This window comes from Crinia signifera, chromosome 2 (assembly GCF_055691185.1).
Source record: "Crinia signifera chromosome 2, ASM5569118v1, whole genome shotgun sequence".
Lineage (NCBI taxonomy): Eukaryota > Metazoa > Chordata > Amphibia > Anura > Myobatrachidae > Crinia > Crinia signifera.
In genome coordinates, this window is record NC_139218.1 from 140162253 (window position 1) to 140185112 (window position 22860).

Consider the following 22860-nt stretch of genomic DNA (forward strand, 5'->3'; position numbering starts at 1 on the left):
ATGATATTTTGAGATAAGAGAAGATATGTATACATGTGTTACTTTGCTTACCTGCATAGAATTACAATAGTGATTTAATGTTAAGTTGTACTTACCTGAACTAAAACCAGTTACTTTAACCTGTCCTACTTTGGTCCAGCTTCCAGTGCCCATAGCCGTTTTCCTGCTGATTTACAAGAAAGGCATGGTGCCTTGCTGTGGGCGCAGAACAGGGTCTTTGCTATCTGCAGATGAATTAGCAATGGAAGTACAAAAGAACAATGAGATATCTGACAGTCAGGTGCGGGAAACACAAACACAGGGCGAAAAGAAAGGTAAGAAGTGACATTGAACCTGATTCTCTTTCGGACAAATGGCCAAATTCAGATGTATCCCTCAGATATCTGCAACTTACGTTTGCGAAGCAATCATAGACTGCGTACGGGGCTTACAATAGAATTGCACACAGTAGAGCGTGAAACAGCGGATAGCCCAGTCTGCCTGTGAGTGCATCACTTTTCTTTGTGAAATGGGCATTTCCGAGCGGTGACCATGCAATTTGCGCATAGCCATGACCCCACTGTACAAACAAATTATGATTATCTTTTGCACTTCAGATTAAAACACTGAAACACATAATTAGCAGAACTATACCTAGCAGTGACATATTTTATTTCTGAACACCATAGGCATGCGCACAGGAGGATGCTTTGTGTGCACAGGCAAACCCTAATGTTGGGCACCCACATAGCATGTCAGCTCAGTGGCTGCACCCTTCTCTTCTCTGGAGGTGGAACTCCATCAGAGGATCCACCCATTTGGCCGCAAGCTGCACACTTCTCTACTCATGGCAGGGGAGAATCGTAGTTACTAAAGACCAGGAAAGGATCTCACTGGGGTATGAGATACCTGTTCAATGCCCTGCTCTCCTATCAGTCTGACCTTGTGCCACCCACCACCTGTGGGGGCTGGGAGGCAGAGTGACAGATGCCCCCCAGGCCAATCCCAATGTTAATAAATTGGGCTCGCCACTGGTACCAACAACACTACAGGGCCCCACCCAGTAGCAATAGTGCCAACTCATTGCCCTGTCCCCTGCCTTAGCAGTCCCTGCTCTGTGCAACTAATCCCCTCCTCCACCTGTCCCAACCTCCAGCTATACATCTAATTTCTGGCACCCCGCCTACTGCTCCTGTTCCAAGTGCCCGGCAGCCTTCCTCCTTTCCCCATGCCCACATACTCCTTTAGTCTCCATCTACCCCGTAGCATGTTTATAGCATTATGTATATAAGCAGCACCACCACCACCACCACCACAGGCATTATGTGTATAAGCAGGACTAACGCAGGCATTTTGTGCATAAGCGGCATTGCCATGGGCATTGTGTGTATAAGCGGCACTATCATGGGTGTTATGTGTATAAGAGCACTGCTGTGTGCATTATTAAGGGGCACTGGGGCAGATGCATCAATATGCCCCTAGCATTTTAAAAATAATGGGTCCCACTTTTCCTGCATAACGTGGAGAAGCGAGCACCCGTAGCAGCCGAATGTATTAACCCCCCCAGCTGATACAGAGAGTCGTTATGCCCAGTGTTAATGGCTCTCCTTATCAGCGCTCCTAGAATCCCTGTTCATGCGCGATCGTATGTTCCCCGTGGTGGCAGTTCTGGGCATGTGCGAGATCTCCAGCGCCGCCCGGAGCCAGCAGCAGGGCTAGCATTAACCCTGCAGACCCCGCAGTGAACTGGCGTTTTGACCGCTAAATACTGGGGGGGGGGGATTACAGGGGACAGCCCTGCCAAGTGTCCCTAATGCACATGTGGTGCATTATACATACATTATGAAAAACTTAATCCCAGGGCCGGTGCAAGGCACCAGAGCGCCCCAGGCGAGGGGGGGTGGGGCGCCCGGTGCCTACGGGGGGTACCTGCGGCGCTGTGTGATCTGGCGGCGGGGTCCCTGCAGTGATGCGCGCTATCCGGCAGCCAGGCGGCGGCGCTGGAAGCGCTGATGGGTTTGAAAACTCGCCGCACGCTGATTGGCTGAATCTCAGCCAATCAGCATGCAAAATGTTTTTCAAACCCAGCAGCGCTTCCCGTGCCGCCGCCTGGCTGCCGGATAGCGCGCATCACTGCAGGGACCCCGCCGCCAGATCACACAGCGCCGCAGGTACCCGGCACGGACACCCCTGCAGCCTCCATGCGAGAGGCGAGGGGCGAAGTGCCGCCCTCCAGTGGCTGGCGCCCTAGGCAAATGCCTAGATTTGCCTAGTGGTGGCGCCGGCCCTGCTTAATCCCCCCTGTTAACCAGCGTTAAGTGCAGAAATGCACTTAATGCTGGTTAATACAGCTTCCCCACTATCACTAGTGTTATGTGCATAAGAAGCACTACTGTTAGCGTTATGTGTATAAAAGGCACTACTATAATGCCTATCACTCTTCTCCTCTAATCTTAGACTCAGAGTCCCTGAGCCTCCTCGCATACAGCAATAATTAAGGAAAGGACCAATAGAACTGCAGCCCCGCAAGGCCAGCTTAGTATAAGATTAAAGAAAAAGGGCCAGATATACTAAGCTTGAAAAGTGATCAATTAGAGAGAGATAACACAGCAGCCAATCAACTCCTGACTGCTGTTACAGGGTGGGTTTAAGAAATGACAGTTGGGAGCTGATCATTTGGTGGTCATCACTCTCGATTGTATAATTTTTCAAAACTTGCACAACTCGCCTAGAATAGTTACAATCCCTCTTCTGCAGCCTCTGTCCATCTCTGTAAAGTTACACTGCATCAGATTCTCAAAAGGAGTCTGTCGCACATCTGACATACTCCTTTGATACCAGGAAAGTAACTCACAGGGTCAGGTTTACTGGGAAAAGCTTGGGAAGAGGTCACTGCAATGTAGGGCAGCACGTATCACTTTCTGGAGCTGGACAAAGGTATTGGGCCCCTTGTGGCCTATCTCTGCAGCTATCACTACAATAAGCTACTGCCATTGACAGTTAAAATAATAATCTTGCTAGGCCCTCCCCCCAACAATCCCAGACCGGGCAAGTAGTATCCCTCATCCCCCCCCCCCCCCCCCCCCCCCCCCCAGGTAATACTCGCCACTGTAGTGAAGCCAGATGCAGTCTGTGAGACTGCACTGGCTTCACTGTGACTGGCAGTGACATCCTATTGGAAGTCCGGACAGTCACCAAGGTGTTCCCCCCCTCCGGGACGCCTTTCTGCGGGCCGCCACGCAAAATTACCGATTGTGCATTCGCAGTACCTATATTGGTGCCTGTCATTTTTATTGTACAGGTGCCAGGACCAAGATTCCTTCTATGGGCTGTTGCTGAAGCAGCCCATAGAAGCTGGCTGCATGCACAGTACAGAGGTTTGTACTGCACATGCGCCAGTCCCTGCACCTGTCATCATAGCACAGGTGATGGGAACTCTGTAGGGACCAGTGGTGGCAACGACAGGGGGGGGTGCCTGCATCACGGTACCTTGGCTGCGGCCAGAGGCAGCCCCCCTCCCCCGAAAAGGTACGGGCCCCCACTGGTTACAACTCTAACCAGGGCTTTGTTATAAAGAAAGAGAGAGCAAAATTTAAATTTCAGATTTAGAGTGAGTGACTATATCAATCCCAGAATGTAGGACATGGTTAAAATTTTACTTATAGCATGCTAACCATTAGTTAATGAGCTAGTTGACTGCACTGGATACACTGTGACAGCTGGCAGGGACTTTCTATAGGAAGTGCTACCTGCCAGTCATGCTTGAGGTGTTTTCTCCCTCTGGAACTGCCAGACCAATTTGTGATGAGAAGAGAATGTGCTTCCAGTAGGAAGCTACTCCCAGAGTTTTATGCGTCCCTCCTCAGCTTCTATGGGCTGCAGCTGATGCAGTCCATAGAAGCCGGCGTTTTGCACACGCGCACTTATGCCAACATTTCTGCCCATGCTCCCGTCATGGTGCTTGCCAGATCCTTTGTGCAGGTACCAGGATTTGGCTGTCATTTCTCCTCTCTGGGCATGAGTAGTGAGAACTGCCGTCCTACAAGGAGGTATAAGCTATCTTTAATCATTGTATTATTTGTTTTTGCTTCACTCAGGTCATGTGATGTCCCGGCTTTGCTGCCACAGTAATAATAATTTTTCGAATGCTCCCTACACATTATATGCGATTCATGCCTGTTCAGCAGCGATCCTGTTCATGACTGATGGCATTGCGGTGAGACATAGTCATATATCAATGTGCTGTTCCTGATCATTGTGTATGGTGTGACAGTATTTGTAGCATACTGAGGGAGATTTATTAAAGCTTGAAGAGAGAAGTGGAAAGAGATAAAACATTAACCAATGAGCTCCTGTCATTTTTCAATTTTTTTTTTTTTTTACAGAACTTGAGATTATAGTTGATAGTAGAATTTTGCACAGCGCCCCATTCAGGGGGGCGTGTCATGCTCCACCCAAAGGGCGTGTCTAGTTCCATATATGGAGAGATTGTGAAACGAGATTGTAAACGTGGCACCTACAATCATTGGTGTGTACTGTTACATCTGAGAGGAATCATTTAAAATGACTTATATCCAAATGTAAATGAGCCCCAAAGCAGTTAGTAAGAGATAATGTACTCGCTAAATAAAAGACACTGATACGTGTCAGTGATTGTTCATCTATTGTGTTTTACACATGGCTCCATATAAATGGCCACAAGACATGAAGGTAGCCATAGGGATCACTGTGTTTTATCACCCATGCTGGGAAACGGTGCTGATGATTCAATGTAAATGTCTATGGTGCGCATTTATCATTATATAGCGATGCCGGGCATCGCATTGCGGTATCATGTGATAAGGCAGGGATTTATCATTATGGGGGCGCAGGGACAGGGCTCCGAAAGGAGCCCGTCCCTGCGAAGCCCTGACCCGGAAGCCGGGGGGGGTCTGCGCATGTGCGGTTATGCGCTGACCCCCGCCGAACTCTCTGACCGCACCGCACTGCCCTGCTCGGGCAGTGCGATGTGTAGCCATAAGCTACAATGGGCTATCGCCATATCAGAATGGCGATAGCCCAGGGGTGCGATGCCGGGCTGCCCGAGGTTGATACATCGGGCAGCTTCGCATCCCCCATAGAAACCTATGGGGGATGCGGCCGGCGGCGCTGCAGGGGGGGATCGCAGCAGGGATCGGAGATTCCTGCTGCGGTCCCCTTTATTACATTTCAGTGATACATAATATTTGCGATTTAGCCGCAAATCTTACTTGATAAATGGGCCCCTATCTCTCATTCAACAGCTACATAATGTGGTCTGGGTGAAATGAGGAAGATTGCTAGACTAATCAGGGAGAGAGGGAGATTGCTGCTATTTCATGGAATCTCCTGCAGAATGCAGGAGGGTAGGAAGCTATGCACTGCATACGATGCTAGAAGATTCTCACGCAACCTGATGCGCCAAGAGGGGCTGCAGCAAAGATGTATGAGAATATATCTGTAAATTTCCGCCAATGTGAAAGGGATGTGAAAGGGAGCTAATTGTTGACACTGAAGAGAATACCAAATGACAGGGATAACAGAGATAATACTGCACTACTAAACTGTCCAGATGCCAGATAACAATAATCAGTTAGAGATAACAGAATGTACAGTTTGAAGCCACAGTAACAAACATGTAAATGCAAACTTTGTGTCAAACATATCTGGAGAATGCCTGAAAGTCTAAAGGCCCCAATACATTAGGCCGACTTGTCCTAGGGACAAGTCGGACCTGATTTCCCCGGCAGCTCCCCGGGAGGTTTCACACATGATTAGGCACTTGATGTGCCAAGTTTTGCATATGATAAATCGCCATGCGAATTATCATATGAAACTCCCGGGGAGCTGCAGGGGGAGAGCCGGGCAGAATCAGCGGGCGAGGAACACTGGGGAGCTGCAGGGGGGGGGGGGGGGGGGAGCCGGGCATGGTAAGCTGTCAAATAGGCAGCGGACGGGGGGCGCTGGAGAGCTGGGCTGGGGACACAGAGGCAGTGCACGGGGGTGGACGCCGGTGAACAGACGAGGGAGCTGGGCAGGAGGATCGGGGACTCGCTCTGCACTGCAAGCCAGGGAAAAAAAAAACAATACAAATGAATGGGAAGCCAGTGATTGGTTGAGAGCTCTCTCAGTCAATTGCTAATTGGCTGAGAGCTCTCTCAGCCAATTGCTGATTGACTGAGAGCTCTCTCAGCCAATTGCTGATTGGCTGAGAGCTCTCTCAGCCAATCACTGGCTGCCCATTCATTTGTAATGGTTTTTTGTACTTGCAGAGTTGTCCCCGTCCCCGATCCTCCTGCCCAGTCCTCCTGCCCAGCTCCCTCGTCAGTTCACCGGCGTCCACCCCCGCACGCTGCCTGTGTCCCCAGCCTGGCTCTCCAGCGCTACCCCCCCTCCCCAGCATCTGCCGCCGCTGACTCTGCCCGTCTCTCCCCCTGCCCGGCTCTGGTGTCCCCCGCCCGGAGGCTGCACATAAGATTTAGGAAATCTTATGTACAGCCGGTCCGACAGCCCGACTCCGATCCTTTGCGCACGGGACCGCGCTTCGGATCGGAGGGGATGTCAAAACATGCGATTTGGGCCGATTTCATGGCCCGATTCATTCGAATCCCGGTGAAATCGTGCCCAAATCGTATAGTGTATGGGGGAATTAAAATTAACTACAAAGATCAAAAGACCTATACGCAGAGCTATCCCTTACCAATTTATTTCCCTAGGTAAGATTTTGGCTAGTGCGCTCTAGAAAATCAACACAAGCTTTCACCTCATAGCACTCCTCTCACATCATAGCACATTGAGAGTACACGCTATAGGATATTGCTCTGTTCTGAGTGATATCTTTTATAATATCCTGTACTGTGCATGCGCCTTAACCATTTGAGTGTCAACATCTCTGTAAAGCTGTGTACACACGGGGGCGATAGGGGCTAAAATCGCTGGAAATATGGTCGCTGGTGACCATATTGCCAGCGATTGGAGTGCGCACCAGCGATAAATCGCCGGGTGCGCGCTCCCGTTTTTAGCCCCCTTATGATCACTGGTCACAGGAGCTTGCTCCTGCGCTCCTGCAACCAGCTGATTACCTCTGCTGCTCCCATCTCTGGTCGCTGATGAAAAGGAGAAACTGAGCAATATATTGCAGAGCAAAATATTCCCCCCCCCCCCCGTGTGTTCGGGGCTCAAAGGTGACTGGTCGCTGGTGACCATATTGCCCACGATGGGAGTGTGCACCGGCGATATATCGCCGGGTGCGCGCTCCCGTTTTTACCCCTGTAGTGATCGCTGGTCGCAGGAACATGCTCCTGCGACCAGCTGATTACCACTTCCGGGCTCCCCCGGCAGTTTCTTTTTCATCAGCGACCATCTCTGGTCGCTGATTAAAAGGAGAAACTGAGCAACATATTGCTCAGCAATATATGGCTGAGCAATATATCTCCCCCGTGTGTACGGGGCTTAAGAGATGCACATAATATCCCCTAAAATTGCCAACATCTCTCTGAGAGATGTGCAAAGTATTGCTGTGTTCACATGGGGGCGATAGGGGCTGAAATCGCTGGGAATATGGTCGCTGAGCGACCATATTGCCAGTGATTGGAGTGTGCACCAGCGATAAATCGCCGGGTGCGCGCTCCCGTTTTCAGCCCCTGAATGGTCGCTGGTTGGAGGAGCATGCTCCTCCGACCAGCGACATCCCCTGCCTCTTCACCCAGCAGTGTTTAAATTTTCATCTGCGACCATCTCTGGTCGCAGATGAAAACGGGACACGGGGCAATCTGATTGCTGAGCAATATATTGCTAGCAATATATTGCCAGCGATCATATTGCCCCGTATGTACGCACCTTATGAGTGCAGAATTTCTTCTAAAAATGCCAGCGTCGCTCACATTTGTTATATAAATTCAAATAAAAAAACGTTGTGTTAAAAATATTATATTTCCAATATACGAGGTAAAAATTACAGGTCATTATGATGAATAAAAATGTTTGCTTAGCAATATTCACATCAATTTTGACAAATTCACTTGGCATTCAAAGGGTTAAGCGTTCATGTAGCAAAAGACAAAGAGGGCATATGTATTATTCAATATGATATTGATCGCTCCCAAGATCTCCAAGCTGAAAACTCACATGCAGTACTGACATGCATGGAACACATAACATAGAATGTGCAGTGGCGTAGCTTGGTTTGGGGCGCCCCCCCCCCCCGCCGTTAATGGGGGGGCGCCCCCCCCAGCCGCCGTTAATGGGGGGGCGCCCCCCCCAGCCGCCGGTGCCGCCTCCCCCCCCAGCCGCCGGTGCCTCCCCCCCCCCCCCCATCGCCGCAGGCTTACCTGTCTGCGCGTCCCGGCCGCCGGTGCCGCCCCTCCCCATCGCCGCAGGCTTACCTATCTGCGTGTCCCGGCTCCCCTCCTGGCTTCAATTAATAATTCTATGCAGACGGACCACGATAAAATGTCCGCCCCATACCGCAGACAGTTTCAGAGAACTGTCTGCTTTATGGGGCGGCCATTTTATCGTGGTCCGTCTCCATAGAATTGATTGAAGCCAGGAGGGGAGCCGGGACGCGCAGACAGGTAAGCCTGCGGGGGATGGGGGGCGGCGGCATTACTATAGCACCGCAGTCCCCCAGCGCCCCCCCCTGCGACCGCGGAGGCTGCAGTGCTATAGTTACGCCACTGAGAATGTGGGCTGTGAATGCACTAATGTGTACATAACAACAATAATAATAGAGTTTGGTACAGTTTCCCTATTAATAATATGACCATATCTTTCCTAGGGGGAATACTCTGGCTTTATTTATAGTTATGCTGTGGAAGAACCACTGTCTCTAGCTCATAAGACAGCAGGATATCTACCCAGCCTGTTTTGGGCCTCAATAACACTGGGACGACTCATTTCCATTCCAATATCCTACAAAGTGCCACCACGTTCTATGCTCTTTGTTAACCAGGTAAGATGTTAAGATGCTCATAAGTATCACACGTGTATCGTTTCCTCAAAACTGGGACAAACACTTGCATGTGCTCATAATAATAGCATAAAGTGTTTCAAAACTGCTATGCAAAAATTGTATATTTTAATAGTGTAATGATGGAGCAGTGGCGTAACAATAGCCCCACAGATCCCGCAGCGGCGGGGAGGCGCTGAGTAAAGTGTGAGCGCCGGGGGTCTGCGGGGCTATTGTTTCACTGTTGCCTGCTAGCCACCGCCGCCACTTCTGTAGCCGGAACACGCAGATCTATTTGTCTGCGGTCCCGGCGCTTCTCCTCCAGGCTGGCTCAGCTCCTGTCCTACTACTATTAAAATCTCCCTCGCAAAATGTCCGCCCCTTATAGCAGACTTTTTTTGGATGCTAGAGGAGCCTTCTCTAGCATCCACTGTGATGGAGGAGTTCATAGAACTGTATACATTTAATATAGTATAGCATTGTCTGTTTTCTTTTGCTATGGATTATTAGTACAGGTTTAGTGCTATGATTGTACAATAAATCCCTGTTACAGGGGTTGCATATTACTTATGTTATGTACTATAACTTGCTTATTGTTAACAGTCAAAATTACAGCAGTTTTTTGTCATTTTGTAGTAAATATCACAACATGGTTACAGTGTGATTTTTTATTTCTATTGCCCCATACACCGTGGTTGTTTTTGTGAAAAAATGTGTTGACGTGCTGCATATCTCGGTTCTCTCTCTCACCAGATTGGAGTGTCCGCGACATTCCTGCTTCTGCTGTTGTCCCAGAACAGTATCCCTGGCCTTTTCATAGGAACAGCTTCTCTTGGTCTCTTCCTCAGTAGTGTTTTCCCTAGTATGCTGGCCTACACAGAAGATATCCTAAGCTACAAGGGTGAGGAGAGTTTCTGGCCCATAAGTAATTAGGAAAGTGTTATTAAACATCATGTTCTGCAATCACTAAGGGGGTTCTTCAGACCTGCTAGGGTAAATCCTGCCCGTGCAAGCCTATGAATTGCTGTGCAAGGCTTGTGAAAATGACACCGACCGGCAATTAGCAGCAAATCTGTAAGTCATTCGCCAACTAATGATTTCTCCTATGTGTGCAGTCTGTACGGAGCCCAGGACTTAAGACCTGTACTCACAGGGTGACGGGGGAGCCTGTGCTGAGTGACATGCTTAATCACAGATCACTCAGCACACATCGCTGCACACCCACAATGCGCTGGGTATCCTTGCGGAGCAAGACATCGCACCTCCATCGCTATATCCTGTACACACAGAGCAATCAGGGCTTTCTTTCTAAGCAATGTTGTCAGATCGCTTAGAAGTAGCCCCAAATGATAGAGACAGGCTAATCGGGGCTTGAGCTGACGACACACAATTTCCCTTGCAAACTCCTGGCACACCTGAGTTTTTCCTGACACACCCAGAAACAGATGGTTACCACTATCAAAATCTGGCTTCCTGTCAATCAACTTGCTTACGGCCAGTGATTAAAAAAAGATGTAAGATTTTATTGCAGGGTTCTAGGAACCGTACACATGCATAGTCGTTGGATTATCGCCTGGCCTGCGATAAATGAACATATAGTAATATAAAAGAAAAACAATATCTTTAGAGCTAACATAATACAAAGAAACAGAAAACTGCACTCAAGTCATTTTCAAAGAAGTCGGATATCTGTAGAAGACTACACGGTGGACAGTCATACCGTAACAAACTAAAACTAAATAAAAGAATGATTGATTTTACAGTGAATACAGGTTCCAGTATGTACATTACTGTGAACATGTGCAGAGAGAATTAGATTTGGGTGGGGTTTTATAGATCTATATTACAGTGTAAAAATAAAGCAGTCAGTATTTTCCCTGCACAGAAACAAAATTACTCCCCCAAATCTTATTCTCTCTGCACAAGTTACATCTGTCCCACCTGCAGTGCACATGGTTTTGTCCATTTGAGAAGGCATTTGCATTTGTGAGTGAACCAGAATAAGGGCCATAGTGTAAGCTCCACTGGGGCAGGGACCCTCAGCTGCTTCGGGGAGCTAGCGACAGGGCACCGGCGCTGACAGGGACAGAAGTTCTCAGACAGACGCTGGCAGGCAGTGGGGACCGTCTCCTCTCAGGCTGATCTCGTGCGATTACAGCCTGAGAGAAGAGAATCACAATTCAGCCATAACGCTGCGCAGGAGAGCTGCCTCCTATATAGTTATAGTGAAGCCCTGGACTGGCTGTAGGGGGAGCTGAAGAGCGCAGCTCCTCTAACTTCTTTCCTCTCTGGGCTGGCCGGGTGAAGCTGTGACTGCCCTGTGAGAGACAGACGCTGCAGGTATGTCACATTTTGAAGGGGTTGCCATCAAGAGTGGGGGTTTGTATGTTTAATAAAATGGCTGGCTGGGCAAGCACTCCAGAGCTCTGTGAGTAAGGGGGGGGGGGGCATGTGTGTGTAGAGCAGGCATTCCCAACCACGGGTTTTAGTGATATCCAGGCTTGAGCACGGGTGACAATTAGTACCTGAGTGATTCTGATTGAACCATCTGTGCTGAAGCCTGGATATCACAAAAACCTGCACTGTTGGTGTGCCTTGAGGACTGTGGTTGGGAATGCCTGGTGTAGAGTCTATAATGAATTATGGTGTTTTGTATGCTTTAATAAATTATGCTAGTGGTTTTTATTATGTCAAAATAGGTTTATGGCTCAACTGTGTGAATACTATGTGTACAGTATGTGTCAGCATTGTGTATGTATATTCTGTATGTGTGTGCTAGCAGTGTGTATATATATATATATGCTATATACAGGTATATGTGTGGGTCAGCAATGTGTATGTAAAATGGGTTTAGGTATACTATAGTTTCAGTAGTGTGTGTGTGTGTGTGTGTATGTATACTATGTGTGTCAGCAGTGTGTGTGTTATGTACACTGCTCAAAAAAATAAAGGGAACACTTACATAACACATCCTAGATCTGAATGAATGAAATATTCTTATTAAATACGTTGTTCTTTACATAGTTGAATGTGCTGACAACAAAATCACACAAAAATTATCAAATTTATTAACCCGTGAAGGTCTGGATTTGGAGTCACACTCAAAATTAAAGTGGAAAAAAACACTAGGCTGATCCAACTTTGATGTAATGTCCTTAGAACAAGTCAAAATGAGGCTCAGTAGTGTGTTTAGCCTCCACTTGCCTGCATGCTCCTGATGAGGTGGTGGATAGTCTCCTGAGGGATCTCCTCCCAGACCTGGACTATAGCATCCGCCAACTCCTGGACAGTCTGTGATGCAAAGTGGTGTTGGTGGATGGAGCGAGACATGATGTCCCAGATGTGCTCAATTAGATTCAGGGCTGGGGAACTGGCAGACCAGTCCATAGCATCAATGCCTTCGTTTTGCAGGAACTGCTGACACACTCCAGCCACATGAGGTCTTGCATTAGGAGGAACCCAGGACCAACCGCACCAGCATATGGTCTCACAGGGGGTCTTAGGATCTCATTTCGGTACCTAATGGCAGTCAGGCTTCCTCTGGCGCAGGGGTTCCCAAACTTTTTTGAATCACGGCACCCTAGTGTATCGGAATTTTTTCGCGGCACCCCTAGGCCCAAAAACAATGAATTAGATTGGGTTTATATGCGATTCTTAGGGTCAGTTATGTGCTAAAGGGCAGGATTTGCTTCTGTTTGTACACATTTTATGATTGGCAGCCACCAGCACTGGTTTTGCCCATAAATAATTAACCATAAATAAATTGAATTGGTCCTGGACCACCAACCTGGGGCACCCCTGCAAGTGTCCCGAGGCACCCCAGGGAGCCACGGCACACAGTTTGGGAACCACTGCTCTGGCGAGCTCATGAAGGGCTGTGCGGCCCCCAAAGAAATGCCACCCCACACCATTACTGACCCACTGCCAAATCGGTCATGCTGGAGGATGTTGCAGGCAGCAGAAGGTTCTTCTTGGCGTCTCCAGACTCTGTCACATGCTCAGTGTGAACCTGCTTTCATCTGTGAAGAGCACAGGGCGCAAGTGGCGAATTTGCCAATCTTGGTGTTCTCTGGCAAATGCAAATGTCCTGCATGGTGTTGGGCTGTAAGCACAACCCCCACCTCTGGACGTCGGGACCTCATACCATCCTCATGGAGTCTGTTTCTGACCGTTTGAACACATGCACATTTGTGGCCTGCTGGAGGTCATTTTTCAGGGCTCTGGCAGTGCTCCTCCTGTTCTTGCTTGCACAAAGGCGGAGGTAGGGTTGCTGCTGCTGGGTTGTTGCCCTACTACAGCCTCCTCCACATCTGATGTGCTGGCCTGTCTCCTGGTAGCGCCTCCATGCTCTGGACACTACGCTAACGGACAGCAAACCTTCTTGCCACAGCTCGCAATTATGTGCCATCCTGGATGAGCTGCACTACCTGAGCCACTGGGCTGTGGGTTGTAGACTCCATCTCATGCTACCACTAGAGTGAAAGCACCGCCAACTTTCAAAAGTGACCATAACTTCAGCCAGAAAGCATAGGAGCTGAGAAATGGTCTGTGGTCACCAACTGCAGAACAACTCCTTTATTGGTGGTGTCTTGCTAATTGCCTATAATTTTCACTTGTCTATTCCATTTGCACAACAGCATGCTAAATTAATTGTCAATCAGTGTTGCTTCCTAAGTGGACAGTTTGATTGCACAGAAGTGAGATTGACTTGGGGTTACATTGTGTTGTTTAAGTGTTCCCTTTATTTTTTTGAGCAGTGTATATTATACTGCAATGCGTATGTATACTATGTGTGTCAGCAGTGTGTGTGTGTGTGTGTGATGTATATTATATGTTTGTCGGCAGTGTATATGTATACTATGTGTGTCAAATTGTGTGCGTGTGTAATGCCAGAAACTATTTTTGCAGGGGAGAGCTAAATGTATAGTTACGCCACTGGCAGGGACTGATGTGAGTGTTCAGATATTCTCTGTAAAGCGCTTTGGAACATGTGTGCGCTATATAAATAATTGGTAAAGGGTCCAGCGAAACAAATAGGAAAAATGCAGTCTGCTCCCCCCAACCCAGAGGTATTGTTTTTGCAGTCAAACGGAATAGGAAGCATAACCACTGCAACAAAAGGTAATTAAGATCAAAACCAAATACACAGCGAGGAACAGGAAAAGCACAAACAAAATTCTAATAGCTATGTGTGCAAATGCTAGGAGCTTAGGAAATCCCAGAACTGATTTCAATAATGACAAGGGATGATCTAGAATAGATCATGGGTCTTAAAACTGTAGCCCTCCAGATGTTGTGAAACTACAAATCCCAGCATGCCTTGCCACAGTTTTGCTATTAGGGAGTGTTAAAACTGTGGCAAGGCATGCTGGGATTTGTAGTTTCACAACATCTGGAGGGCCACAGTTTGAAGACCCATGATCTAGATTGTAGCTATTACAGAATCATGATGCAATAAAAAACATGACTGGGACAAAGCTATACCAGGATATACTTTATTTAGGAAGGACAGAATGGGAAGAATTGGAGGAGGGATAGAAATGTTAGTACAAAAACCATGAAAACTACTTTAATACAATGTATTGAAGAAAGAACTGAGGCCCTTTGGGTGACCCGTAGAAACACAGGACAAGGCATTCTTCATACTGTGGTGATCTACAGACCCCCAGGTCAGGAACAGGAAGTGGACAAGAACCTACTGGCAGGCCCGACGACAGGGGGGAGGGGAAATCTGACCCGGGCCCCAAGGGTTGGAGGGGCCCCATGATCCCTGCCTCTATGAGACTGAACTCCTCTGTGCTTAGTAGAAAAGGGCAGGGTCCGCGGCACCTCCTCCCCCCAGCCGCCAGTGATGTGCGCCTTGCGCTGCCATCCCCCCCCAGACATTGAAGATGTGCTCCCAGCGCCGCTCTCTTGCCTTCCCCTGGACGCTAGAGATGTGCGCTTGCACTCTTCACTCCCCTGACGCCAGTGATGTTGCGCCGCCCTCTTCTTCCCCGCCTAGCAATCCCGGCACCTCCCTCCTCCACAAGCAGCCAAACGTCGAGGGCCCCTCCCAACACAGAGTCTTGCCTGTCACAGGCCGTCCAGTTTGCAGCAGAGTCTCTCCAAACTTGCACTTCCCTGCTGCTGCAGAGTATCTCCAAAGAGACCACACTCTTATCCAAAATTCAGTAATAGGGGGTGCTCCACCAGATGAAATGATCATCAATAGATACCGTAGAAAAAGTGTGAACTCACCAAGGTCAAGATTTCCAACTAGAGAGGATAGATGCCATGCAGCCTGTCTGATGCTACTTGTTACTATGCTGTACTAATTCCTGATGATGGTCTTACAAAGACCGAAACGTTACGTGATGTCGGAAGATGTGATGTCTATTTGTATGGATTAAATCTCAAGTTGGAAATCTTGACCTTGGTGAGTGCCCATTTTTTCTACGGTATATATATGGGAGGGGGCCCGAAGATGTCCATGTACCGGGCCCCAAGATTTCTGTTGCCGGCCCTGCCTACTGGAGGACATCGCCAAAACGCCATCAAAAGGCGAGGTAATAATCAAGTGAGATTAATCTTCCTGATGTAAACTGGGAGGTGCCTGTTGCTAGTTCCACTGAAAGTAAGAGTATTTTGAATTCTTTGCAGGAAGCATCCCTCCAGCGATACGTGAGGTAGCCCACTCGCAAAGCGCAATATTACACTTAATACTTAATAGAAATGGTGACAGAATATCAGACATAAAAGTGGGTAACAACCTGGGATCTAGTGACCATTAAGCAGTGTGGTTCAGAAGACAGATACTGACTCATCCTATACAAAAACGAAAAGGTGCTAGATTTTAGGAAGGGTGATTTCCTATGGATGCGAAAATGTGTAAGCGATGGTTTGGCAGAGTGGAAGAAAGCGGAAGGAGTGCTGGAAAAGTGGGAAAAATTACAAAGTGCAACACTAAAGGCATTTGTATTAAAAGGGTTAGGAAAAGCACAAGGAAAAGGAAGCCAGTGTAGTTTCTGAAAACAGAAGCAAGTATTGTGAAAGCAAAAAAGATGGCAAAGGCACGAGTTGAGGAGAAAATGGCCCAGTCAGTGGGTAGAGGCAAAACCTTTTTTTAGGTATATAAATGAAAGGAGAAAAACAAAAAGGCGAAATAATAAGACTAAAGAGGGCTGTATTTAATCTGCCGATATTTTCCGACAGGAGATATTGTATATCAGCACTCACCAATTCAATGCTGCTGTTACAGACAACATTGAAGTATGTCAGATCTGACTTTTTTAAAAATTCAAATCTGTTTTGGATTGTCAAATTCACGGCTGTTTTTCAACAATCCGCAGCTGTTTTGCCAATCCGCAGACTTTCCAGCACTCGACTTCCGGAACATTGAATTCAGGCTGTCGAGTTACAGCTGGAAGAACCGAAAATGGCCTGGGATTCGGACTGTGAGAACGTTCCGACAGTCAGAATAGCCCCATAGACTGGGAGTTTTGTTGAGGGAGACAAATAATAGCACATCATCATAATAAATATTTTTGCTCAGTATTCTCTACTGAAAAAAGAGGGGAAGGGGCCAGTTGCAGAGATATTCATAAAAATGAAATACGTCCATTTACAGAGAAGGTCCTAACCGAACTATCAAATCTAAAAGTGGATAAATCAATGGGATACATCCAAGGATACTAATAGAGCTTAAAGGGGTGCTGGTAGCACTATTAACAGATTTAGGGGGGTATTCAATGTCGGTCGACCTCCCGCAGCCATCTCCCGACGGGGGAGATGGCTTCGGGGCCCTGTTCAATGCGGTCTTCCCCGACAGCATTGAGCAGGGGTTCACCGCAGAACGAGCCGACAGCACAAGCTGCCGGGCTCGTTCTGCCGAGAAAAGCCGGAAATAGGCGAGCTCCCGGCCGGAGCTCGTCTATTTCCATCCTCAACTCGCTGCCACGCCCCCTTCTCGCCGCTCGGCGGCCGGGACATTGAATCTCGACGGCCGAGCTCACGTCGAGCAAAGCGAGAATGGGACAGGGGCACGGCTGTCGAGCTTGCTCGGCAGTCGTACCCCTGACATTGAATACCCCCCATACAGTAAATCCTTTAGATTGTAAGCTTGCGGGCAGGGCCCTCATACCTCAATATCAGTCTGTTACTACCCAGTTTGTTTTATCACTGTTGTTTCCAATTGTAAAGCTTAATGGAATATGCTGCGCAGTACAGTTGGAAACAATTGTAATATAATGCACCAGCCAATAAACTTATGTCATTTTTCAAATGCAGCTGACTGACTGGTGCATTATCACCTTCCCCATTAGTACCGCTTTATCACCACTTTATCAGGCTTAATATACTGTATTCTATAGCTACAAAAAAGGCCAACAAAATTCTGGCATGTATTAAGAGGGGAATGGAAACTAGGGACTCAAGGGTAATTATGCCACTGTATAAAGCATTGGTGAGACCTCACCTCGAGTACGGAGTGCAGTTCTGGGCCCCACACTATAAAAAGGACATCATAGAATTAGAAAAAGTCCAAAGGCGAGCAACAAAGCTTATTAGGGGAATGGAGAATTTAAGCTACGGGGAGAGATTAAGCAATTTGGGACTATTTACATTAGAAAAGAGACGTTTAAGGGGGTCATGCTCAACATGTACAAGTATATCAAGGGCCAATATAAGGAACTGTCACACACCCTCTTTTCTACTAGAAAGGAATCTAGGACACGACGGCATGAGTATAGATTAGAAGAAAAAAGATTTCATTCAGCGAGTAGAAAGAATTTCTTTACGGTCAGAACAGTCAAACTCTGGAACTCTCTTCCCAGAGAGGTGGTAACGGCTGGCTCATTAAATGCGTTCAAGGCAAAGTTGGACAAACATTTACTGGAGAAAAACATCCATGGGTACAAATAAGAAATATAATTTGGCTGTAAAATATCAGAACCTACCAAATCCGCAATGGATATCTATACCAGGTTGAACTAGATGGACGCAAGTCTTTTTTCAGCCTTACCTACTATGTAACTATGTATACTGAAGTAAATGGTTCTGTAGTCCTAGGAATTGCAGCTGAATAGTGATGTTATAATACACTGCTTCCTTATATGAAAACATTCATTATGTAAAGGCCATATTTGTAAATATAATTTAATTATTGCATTTGCCACAAAATACAACCAGATTTTGTCTTATGTGTATATCCACAGGATGTGCCACTACGATTCTTGTTACAGCAGCTGGGTGTGGTGAGATGGTTCTTCAGATCCTTGTAGGAACGGTAAGAAATGATCTGTTCTGTTTGGAGTAAGTTATATGCCACTTATTTTGTGGGAGAAAGTAAGTAGTAGTAGTAGTGTAAAGGTAAATGTGACAATGGGCAGGAAGTACTATTGGGAAAATTGCACTGCAAAACATAGGTTTTTGTGGTTTTTACCACATTTTCCATATGTTATATGACCCCGTCGCCAGGTCTCCAATGTAGAGGGTAACGCATTATAAAGCCTATGGGCCTCTTTCTGCATTGTTGCTGTAAAGGGATCTGATCGGCTTCCTCCCAGAATCACCCACAGCTGCCAAGTCACTCTTCGCATGTGCAAAGGCACCCAGGGCCACAAACCCAGTCTTATCCCAACTACATCATACAGAAAATGTTATACAATGCAGGATAGACTTCTGTGTAATAAAGTGAGAGTGGGAACATGAACATTGGTCTAGTTTTACAGATATACACAAACCAGAAGCATTTGCTTTCAAAAGCAGCTATGCAATTGCAAGTACTGCAAGTGATTCAATGGGCCGTATTCAATGAGAATATTCACGGCGTGCAGCGAATCCTGTTTAGGATTTGCTGCACAGTCGCCACTGCCCGCCGTGTTCCGGAGCCTCGCTGACCCCCCTATTCAACGTCGCAGGGGCTCCCTGCCCCTGACGGCGAGTGTGAACCCCTGCGGGAGCCTGAGGACGGTGGAAGTCTCCCTGCCTGCCCCAGAATGTATGTGGGGGGGGGGGGGGGGGGGGGAGGTGGGCTCCCTGGGAGCCAGGCAGAAGGGGACCAGGTATTCACTGCACCCGATCGTGCAGTTCACTTTCCACTTCACCCTGAAAAGATGGCGATTTGCTACACGGCGAAAATCACTTAGAAAGACAGCGAGAAGTGCACGTTGAATAGGGTGATTCGCTTTCTGACCCAAAAAAAATCACCTTCCAATGCGAAAATAGCACAAATTCGCCGTGAAACAGGGCGAATTATCCTCACTGAATACTGCCCAATGTGTCCATACATGCACTGCAAAATGAAATGTAAAACCACTTATGGCCTACACACAATTCAGAGTTGGTCACAAACTTAATAACAAATTGTGTCCCAAAACGATAGTATTTTTGTCATTCCACTGTTTTGGTAATCATCCATAATTGGGTGTGTTTTTAATGCTTGTATGATCCATCAGACAGAGGAAGAGATGTATCAAGTACTGTGTCTCTCTCCAAGCTTTCAAAACCTTTCCATAGACATTATTATCATTGTTCCTCTCAAAGCAAGGTTATAGTACTCACCACTTAGACTCCTTCAGACTTCTACACACCTGTACAAGTACTTTGAGCACTTCTGCTCATCCATTCCAGTCATGGAACCCCAGTAATATGCAGGTATATGTCTGGCGTTTGACTGAAGCACATTAAGAAAAAATGTGAATGCCCATTAATGAGGAATGCAACTTGCGGACAAAAATAAAAGCCGCAAAGTGCTTTTCCATCTGAATAAGGCCCACTGGCAGGTGTCGGTTGAAGCTATGATGCTACTAGTGCCATTACTGATTCCAAGCTTATTGCTAGATGGCATTCTTATGAATATGGGGGTAATTCAGACTTGCTCGGTAGGCTGCATATATTTGGAGCCTAGTGAGCACGATAACGCATCCCCGGGGAACGCATGCCCCCACCCACCCATATCCCCTCCCTACGCTACGAGCAGATGTGTACGCTTATACATTGAAGCGTCCGCACAGAGGAAAATCCTTTGATGGTTACTTACTAGAGAAGGATTTTTCCTCTATTCGCAGATGAAAAGTAGCCCAGGACTTACTTATCGGCTGCATGGTCTTCTGCGAATAGGGAGTGGACGCTGACATCATGTGACGTCAGCCACAAGCCCCGAGCAGGCAGGGGAACACCTGCATTCCCTGTGGCCTTCCTAGAGTTTATATGGGTGTGCCCAGCATTTTTTTGGGCACGCCCATGAAATGCCGGTGACCACCCCAGAACGCCCCCTGCCTGTCACTCAGGAACCGAGCGGCACAGCGACTGAAAACCGAAGGCACCCACTCTAGGGGTATGCACATGCGCATTAAAGCCTATGCACATGCACAGACCCCTACCATAGACAGAGGGGCGGAATTCGCTGCTCAACGAGGTTTGAATCGGCTGCATGGTTGCAGTTCACAGAAAAAAAGAATTCTGTGTATGAGCCACATTGCTTTGTTTTTCTACTATCTTCTATGGAGATAATGACAGCATACATTTATTTAGACAGCGACTATATTACTGATATTATGTAATTGATCTGTATTTTGCTCCAATGTAGGTGATCGAGACACAAGGAAGTTACAGTTTCTTAGTATGTGGAGTCTGTCTCTCCATACTGGCCCTCACACTGTATGTTGTGCTGCTGATACTTGATAATATGCATCCCAGGGTTTCAGAAGGTATGGAACCCATATACTATACATATATATACCTGCGGGGAGGGAGGGCCAGGGGCACGCATAGCATTTTATGGGCGTCCACTTAAAAAAGGTGGGTGTTCCCCTAGGAAGGCAGGCAGGCCAATGCCTGCTCGGGGCGAGGCGCTGATATCACATGATTCGATATTCTTTGCAAGTTTTCCAAATATTTTGCCTAAATTTTTTTTTACAAGCTATCCAATCAGCCAATGGCAGTGAGTAATTGGATACAACCTTCAGTTACACTAAGGAGCAAATTTACTAAAGCTTCTAAAACTGAAAAGAGGTAATGTTGCCTATAGCCAATCAGATTCTCTAATGATTTCTCTATTGCATCCTAAAAAATGATAAGGAGAATCTGATGGTTGCTTGATTGATTGGGCAACATCACCTCTTCATTTTTAGAAGCTTTATAAAGAGATGTTGCCATTTTTAGCGGATATTTTGCGCATCTCTCAGAGTTGTTGGCACTCAAAGGGTTAACCCGGGGTTATATGTGACAGAATTCCCATAGTAATTTTATGCTTATATCAGTTAACGCCTTCAATACGTTTTCAGTCTTTTCAGGCACATCCTTTTTATTTAGTACTTTTATCCAGTCAAACACATATAGTACAATGACATCCGACCACCAGCAGATCCTAGTGTTCAATCGGGAGTGGTCACTGACAATCTAGAGCAGGGGTAGCCAACCCTAGTCCTCGAGAGCTACCAACAGTGCATGTTTTGTAGGTCTCCTCACAGAATCACAAGTGAGCTAATTAGCTCCATCTGTGTATCTTTTAAAATGTGTCAGTGATTAATGAGTGCAGCTGTGCAGCAGCCAGGTTGTCTGGAAAATGTGCACTGTTGGTAGCTCTCGAGGGCTAGGGTTGGCTACCACTGATCTAGAGCTTACACACTAGATGATATGCAGGAGATATTGTTAATGTGCATATAGTTACAGATGTATTATATAGTGTGTACATACCTTTAGGTTAGACGAGGATCAGGTTTCTATGCATGCACTAGATCTGATAGAAGTCAGCTCACTTGAACCATCTTACTCTGGGAGTACGCTGGAAGTGCAGTAAGACAATGACCACAAACACAACGTGTTTTTGCACCAAAATCCCAGGTCAAATCCGGGATTTTTGAACCAGGATTTTAGCTAGTCCCCTCTCTAGGATCCCTGTTACCACTGCACTGTATTCTCGGGTTTTTCCCTGGTAGACACCATTTCCATGAGGGAAAACCTGGGAAAGCAGGGCAGTGGGAGACACCAGCAGGTGTGCAGCTGGCAGCAATGGGTGGGCATGGGCGGGCAAGCAGCAGGCATTGGCAGGCGAGCTGGCTGCACAATGGCCAGCCTCCCCTTCCTGGGTCAGAGCTGTTTCCACAGCACGTTACCTGTGTTTTACCTGCTAAAACCCTGCTCCTGTCACTAAATCCGTTTTTTTTTCCTTTGTAGACTTTTCCTTTGACCCAAGTCCCAGGTTGACCCAGCAAAAGCCTGGGTTTTTAGGCAGGTGGACAAGGGTATATGTTAAGCTGCAGTCATCGTGTTATTATGTTTATTTTACATCCAGCGGTCAAGATTCATGGTTTCGTCTCATACTGTACATGTAGCAATTTGCTTAAAACAGCTGTAGTCTATGTAGTGCAGTGGTAGCCGACTCCAGTCCTTGAGAGCTACCAACAGGTCACGTTCTCTAGATCACCTAGCTGGGGCACATGTGCACTCATTACTGACTGACATTATAAATGATCCACAGGTGGAGCTAATTACTTCACCTCTGATTGTGTTAGAAGACCTGGAAATCGTTAACTGTTGGTAGCTCTCAAGGACTGGAGTTGGCTACCCCTGATGTAGTGTCTTCTTTTAACAGCATTTAACAATTACTCCTTTGGAATTTCTGATACCGGTCATCTGTCATTTATATCTCCATTCTCTCTGCAGACTCCGTGTGCAAATTTCCAGAGCTTGACAGAGAGACAGATCTATATCAGCGATAGAAAAACAATCATTTTAAAAGCAAAACAATATTGAACAACATTATGAGCTTTTGAATCAAATGATATCTAATATGCCAGCTCTGCAACAAGCTGCAATGCGATATATTGCATTACATAACTTAATGGAAAGGAGAAAAGAATAAAGTATATTCTCTAAAGAGTCTTGATTTTCTATAAAATAAGAATGGTGTGTATAAAATACAAAGATAAAAA

General features: G+C 47.0%; 1 protein-coding gene across 1 annotated transcript in view; it reads left to right on the forward strand.

Annotated features, from left to right (window-relative positions):
* Positions 1-22860, forward strand: part of SLC60A1 (solute carrier family 60 member 1) — a 59537-nt gene extending 36677 nt beyond the window's left edge. Inside the window, exons 4-10 of the mRNA XM_083173015.1 lie at positions 140-314; positions 4077-4195; positions 8774-8947; positions 9698-9845; positions 18139-18209; positions 20514-20634; positions 22592-22860. Of these exons, the coding sequence (XP_083029141.1) occupies positions 140-314; positions 4077-4195; positions 8774-8947; positions 9698-9845; positions 18139-18209; positions 20514-20634; positions 22592-22647 (864 nt within the window). The 3' untranslated portion in view covers positions 22648-22860. The remainder of the gene's footprint in view (positions 1-139; positions 315-4076; positions 4196-8773; positions 8948-9697; positions 9846-18138; positions 18210-20513; positions 20635-22591) is intronic.